Source organism: Phalaenopsis equestris, unplaced genomic scaffold (assembly GCF_001263595.1).
Source record: "Phalaenopsis equestris unplaced genomic scaffold, ASM126359v1 Scaffold000932, whole genome shotgun sequence".
Taxonomy (NCBI): Eukaryota; Viridiplantae; Streptophyta; class Magnoliopsida; order Asparagales; family Orchidaceae; genus Phalaenopsis; species Phalaenopsis equestris.
Window position 1 is genome coordinate 681,339 of NW_018165371.1, and position 6,773 is coordinate 688,111.

The 6,773-nt window shown below is 35.3% G+C and overlaps 1 protein-coding gene across 1 annotated transcript; it reads right to left on the minus strand.

The window, feature by feature from the left end:
• Positions 1-1,748: 1,748 nt before the first annotated feature.
• Positions 1,749-2,661, minus strand: LOC110032374 (NDR1/HIN1-like protein 10). The gene has a single exon (XM_020735990.1). It carries the CDS (start codon positions 2,552-2,554, stop codon positions 1,874-1,876), a length of 681 nt encoding a protein of 226 aa, XP_020591649.1. The 5' UTR covers positions 2,555-2,661; the 3' UTR covers positions 1,749-1,873.
• Between the last annotated feature and the right edge of the window lie 4,112 nt (positions 2,662-6,773).

Below are 6,773 nucleotides of genomic sequence, written 5' to 3' on the forward strand. Positions count from 1 at the left end.
AAAGAGAGAGAGAGAGGGATCCTAAAAAATCTAAGAAATTTCGAGAAAAGAGAGGGAGCCACTTCTCTCTTAGCTTAAACTTCCTTTTATACCAAGAGAAAAAAATAGAAAAAATATCCTTAGTACTGCCCTATTCCTATCCATGATGTTTTGATAAGCATATCGTGACGTGGATGTCAAGTGGTGCTTTTAAAGATGGATGGACCTGCACACTTGCTAGTAAATGATGACATCTGAACTAGAAGCTATATCTCTCGTAGTTTGCCTCCCATAGATGAAAGAGACGAGTTCGGCCACTTCGGCAGATGAGCATTTAGTTCAACCACTTTAGCAAGTGGGCTCACGAATGCACATAAAAAATCTTATATAGTCATATGTATGTATACACTAAATTTATCTACGAAGCATATTGCTTGATTCAGAACTGGATACTACGGCGTGATAATTTAAAATAAATCCAAACTGTCAATCAACTTATATTCAATTTAAGCAAATTCAGATTTAAAATAAAGCAACGAACAAATAAGTCAATGGTTGTCGAAAATTCTATTTGAAGATTATTGTAGAAATTTCTAGATGGTCCATTAATAAGTTAGATGGTAAAAAAATATACAGTTGGATGTATTAAATAATTATGCAATTAGAACTATCTGTTTATTATTATAAATTAATAGGCCTTTTGTTTGCCATTATAAACAAATTAAACTCCTGAGGAGCAAGTAGCGAAGAAAATTAAATAATAATAATAATAAATTAATAAAGTTCAAGGAGCTATTGGACGACCCAATGTAATACCGGTCGATGGTCTTCAGCTAGCCAACGGGGGTTGTAAGTTGTTAGCAAGCTGATCTGGGGCCAACTCGAAATTGGCTCAAATAGATTGAGTTCGGCTTGAAATTGGCTCGTGGCTCGTTCTGTTTGATTTTGAGCCAACTTGGCTCGAAATTGAATCGAGCTCGGTTCAACTCGAAATCGAAACGAGCTAGCTCAAATTTGAGTTATTGGGCTCCATTCCTATATTGATTCAAACGAACTTAAAATCGAAACAAGATGGCTCAAATTAAGTTTATTTGGGTCCATTTCAGCTTGAAATCAGTTCGTAGCTCTTTAGATTCAATTTTGTCTAGCATTATATACAATGTTTATAAATAAACAATATTTCAAGTCAATCTCGAGCCAGTTCGTTTCGTGTATGGCTCGAAATAAGCTTGAAAAAAATCCGATCCAAAGTTTTGGCTCGTCGCGGGGCTCTTTTATTTCAATCCAATCTTAATCTAAGCGAAAATTAGAATCAATTTTCTAGCAATTAACGATCTTCGAGCTAAATTCACAAGCCTAAATGCAACGTCATCGTGAGTGTGTTGGAACTAGGTGAAGTTTGAGCTTTCCGAATGCAATCCCAGCGATGGTATCATCTTGCATGGCAGGTGGAATGCCATTCATTCCGGCGACGCAGTGAACCTTAGCGTGGCCAAAAGCATGCAGGTAAGAGACTGTTGAGTGGAGTTCTATTCTTGTTTGATCGTGTAGAGAACGGGCCGTATGTAGGTAAAGTATTCAAATGAGCTTCTGCTGATGTTTTCACATGGAACCTCATCCCTTTCGTCAAAGATGAAAACTTTTAACACCAGTAATATTTTTCAAATGTAATTTCGTGTCAAACTTGCAAAAAAAAACAGAAGTTTCTAACAAAAAATCAAACTTAAATTATTTATTTACATAGATAGCAAACCCAAAATCTGGAAACATAAACAAATAGACTATCATATATTCATCCCACCCACTCCCCATATAAAGTTCTGCACCCACCTCACGAAAGAAAAACAACCAAAGACCGTAATTAACACAAAATAATAATAAAATAACAACGCCATCAGTAGTCCACATCACACTTAGTCCTTTCAAACGGCGGCGGCTTCGAGTTCCCGGCAGCCGGCGACGGCAACCTCACGCTGCACTCAAACTTGGGCTTCACATGACGGTGAGTCTTGATAACCCCCGCCTTAAACCTAACCCTCATATAAAACTTAACATCAACGTTGTAAAACCCCTCGGCCTTCTCTCTTGCATATGTCGCCGGAGCGTCGCCAAGCAAAATCCCGGTACCACCAAACACCGTGTTCAACACAGTGGTATTTTTATGCCCCTGATAGAAAGGTTCCAACACCTGGAAACCAAACCTCGAGCCATCGTAGATTGCAAGTGATTCAATGTAGTCGTAGTAGATGCCTATCTTTTTGTTGGGGTTGCGGATGCTGACGTTGAGGTTGAGGTTGTAGAGGAGATTGTTGTTGTTATTGTTGTTGCCTGTGAAATTGAATTGGGTGAGGTTGGCGTTTTCGACGTAGACTTTGAGTTTGTTTGGCCGGAAGATGAGCCAAATGATGACGGCGATGACGGCGAGGATGATGATGATGGAGATGAGGAGTTTGAAGAGGGAGAAGATGAGGCGGCGGAAGGAGGAGTGGGGGCGGGGGTTGGGAACGGGGTAGGCAGGGACGGGTGGGCCGTAGTAGGCGCCGTTGAGAGGAATTGTGTCTTTTGGTTCCGCCATTGATATGGAGTTGGTTTGAAGGGAGGAGGGCGGAGGTTGATTTTATTGGGGATTTGTGAAAGGACGAAGAAGATGTGAAAGGTTGAAAAAAATGTGATTTTTATGTTTGAAGTAGTCGCGTTATCGCGTGGATGATTAATTATTCGCGATATTTTAAGAAAAGGAAAATGAAGCGAAGGTTCCGTATTACGTGAGATTGAAAATAGTCGGGGAATTTACATACAAGCCACTGAATTTATATATATTTACATATGTATTTTTTAAATTTTGATTTTTATCTATATTTAATATATAGATAAGATAGTCTGTATGTACAAATTGAAGTTTTTGTGTTAGATATAGAAAATTTCAAGTCAATCTCGAGCCAGTTCGTTCCGTGTATGGCTTGAAATAAACTTGAAAAAAATCCTATCCAAAGTTTTGACTCGGCAATCTTAATCTGAGCAAAAAGTCGAATCAATTTTCTAGCACTTAACGATCTTCGAGCTAAATTCACAAGCCTAAATGCAACCTCGTCGTGAGTGTGTTGGAACGAGGTGAAGTTTGAGCTTTCCGAATACAATCCCAGCGATGGTATCGTCTTGCATGGTATGTAAATCTACCTTTTATTGTTACATGGGAAGAAACTGGCGGCGGGACGCGTTCGGGCTTTGATCTACGTTGAGATTGGTGTATGAAAAAAAATTTGAAGGGCAACAAATTAGCCTTTTCAGCCTTAGTTTTAACATTTTCAAAAAAAGTATAAATTTTAATTTATAATAAATTATGTTGAGAAATTTCTTTATTAATATTTTTGTAAAACTTCTACAAATTTCTGCACAAGTCGTTGAATAATGTAGTATAGTGTTTGAATTGACATTTGTGACTTGACATCACACTAAGAAAAAGAAAATAGTAATATGGAACGTAATCGAGTTAGGAAATTGGATTAAGGATAACCAATGATGTATTTGAGATAGTTATACTTTCATAAAAAACTATTGTGCATCAATTGTGTGATGAAACTGTTATGTTTGTTTTTTGTAATTTTGTATTGGTTATGCTGTAGTTATTTCTGAACAAATAACTTTTCTGCCCCTCTTGTCGGGATATTTCATGCTTGAAAGTAAATATCTAGTGTGAATGTTATAAAGTAAAAACTAATAATTCACAAAACAGTGAGTAACATAACAATCAAAATTAAAAAATAGGCTTATTAAAATAACAATTAATAATATCATAATATTATTTTTAAAATATACTTGGCTAATGTCACGAGAGAATCTCTCCACCAACGAAAGTCTCCACGCTTGATCACTATCGGAGGTGAAATCCTCGAACCAATATGCTCACCTAAAGGAGTCACAGTTCATTGTTCTATTTCTTGGACACCTATAAAATTGTCACATAGCTATGTGGTTGTCGCAAAATAAGCAAAGAAAATTATAGTTGACCGTAACAATACAATGCTCTAGAGATACTAAAAGTCATTGAGCTCATTTTTTCTAAAGGTTTAAAACCACGAAACACAAACCCTTAGATGAAACATTATTAAGGAAGAATAGTAAAATACTCAATTCAAGTTTTATGAAACTGTAAGGTCTCAGATAATAAAATATAAATTAACGAATATTTCACTACAAGAATGCAATATACCTTAAAAAAGGGGTCTTTGTTGTCTTTTAACTATGTAATATCGAGCTCGTATGTGTCATATATGCATATCACTAAAAAAGGTCATCCAAAAGGATCTCATAAGTCATAGAACTAAAAAAGGAGAGGAAATTGATTGCCTTCATTGGGATTTCACACGTGTTAAGAACAAATAACAACATATAGTCCATCCAGAAGAACCCTTAAAGTCAAAAATCTCATCACAGACCTCCAAAAATAAAAAAATAAAGCATGCAATAAAAACTTATATTACATATTATACCTAGGATTGTCTCATTGGCTATTAAAGTGGAAAAAATACATGCAAAAGAACTGGATATAAAATTTTCTCTACTTTGACATTCAAAATGTACATCATTACATAAATCATCAATACAATAAATAATGAACATTTCCACAACACTTTGCAAATAAATTAACCGCGAAAAAAAAATACAATTGCTCCATTCAACTGTCAAGGATGACATCTGTAATTCACTCTCTAAACTCTATCATCTTCACTACAACTTCCCCATCCTGGGTGTAAGTCTCATGCAAATCACTTTCAACCTTTGATAAAAAATTATCTTAGGTCATATTCATAAGCTTCAATAGGGGCATGTGAATGATCTTTATCTACTCTATTGAAGTCAATGTCACAACATGAATGATGTCGTTGAATGTAGTTGTAGAGAGCCATTGCAGCGATCAAATTTCCAATATAAGAAAAAACACAAAAACAAATGAAAAACCTGAAGGTTGTTCACACGTCAGAAAATTGTTCTAATTACTGATGGTTTGCAATAGTTTTTTATTTTGGTTATATGTAACGGCATAACTAAAACATATATTATCGCTTATCAACAGTATTTTGTTTTCTGGATGCTTTTAATTATAACTAACGGAATAACCAATTGTTTTCTGGATGCTTTTAATTATAACTAACGGAATAACCTGTTGGTTATAAGAAAATATTAACCAAAGGATATAGTTCATTAGATATCTTCGAAACTTCCATCTGGCGGGCCTTTAACCGACACATTTTATTATTAATCAATGGGAATGACCAATGATAGCCATTTTAATAATTGTCGCAATAAAAGCTATAGATAGACTGTCGGAACTAATCCTATATCCCGCTTGAAATCACCTGCCATTTGGTCTTGCCCTAATCTCTTCTCCTGACTCTCGTCTTCTCTACACAAAGTCCTTACCTCTCCCCAAAACCCTATCATGCCCCTCTTTGTTTCATCCAAAACCATCACATTCATCCCCAAAACCCTTGCGATACACTTGGAATAGGAACTAGCTGGAAACATAGCAACGAGATCGCACCTTAGAGTGACTGGAAACTCCCATTTTTCTCCTCCTTTCACTCCTTTTCCACCTGAAACAAACGAGGAAGGTAACTTGTTATCTTATTTTTTGTTTTTATTTTCATTTGCTTTCAATAATGCGTTTAGGATTTAGGGTTAAGCTAATGTGAGGTTTTCAAATATTTTCCTATTTTAGTTGGATTACATCTAGAGCTGTGAATTTAGCTTGAACATCATTAATCACTCGAAGAGTGATTTGAATTTTTGTTCGTATCAAGATCAGATCGAAATAAATGAGTTGAGCTATTAAAATTTTGGATCAATTTTATTTCGAGTTGAACCCAGCTCGGCTCAAAATTGAATCATTAACAACATATGACTATGAATTTAGTGAATTCAGCTCAAAGATTGTTAATCACTCAAAAAAGTGATTCAAATTTTGGCTCAAATTCAGATCAGATTGAAATAAACGAGCGAAGCTATGAGCTAAAATTTTGGATCAAAATTTTTTAGTCGAATTTGAGTTGACCACAGCTCGACTCAAAATCAGATCATTAACAACCTTAATTACATTAAAGATAGTCGTTAAGCACGTATATTTTTGCTTTATTTATGGATGCTCTTACTAGACATTTATAGGAGGATGCACCTTGGTGTATGCTTTTTACCGATGATATAATTTTGGTGGATAAGACTAAAAAAAGTGTTTAGGAAAAACTTAAATTATGGAGGCCAATATAGGAGTCTAAAGTCCATTTGAGTAGATCTAAAACTGAATACTTGAAATGTGATTTTAGTAGTAGTAGCTCTAGTAGCCAGAGTTGTAACTATGGGTGATCAAATGATTTAAAAGATGTATGTTCTAGATATGCATGTCTCTTATTCAAAGTGATGGTGATATAGATGGAGGTGTGATTAATTAGTTGATATCAAGTTGGTTGGTTGGCATCTCGGCTCAAAGTTGGATCGTTTAACATCTTAGTATGTTAATTTTATTAAAGATCATTAAACGGTTTATCATTGACTCATAATTGATTAATGTGTCTCCCTTTAATAGTGTATGCTATTTTAGCTACACCAACTCACTCAAAGGTATATTGTTTCATATTTTGTCTCCAAGTGAAAAGTCAATCATAAATCCCATACAGATTACTGGCTTTACACTTGCAGATAAAATATGAATGAAATACACCTAGTAGTGTATGTCACTGTAGTTACATCAACCAACTCACACACACACACACACACACACACACACACACACACACACA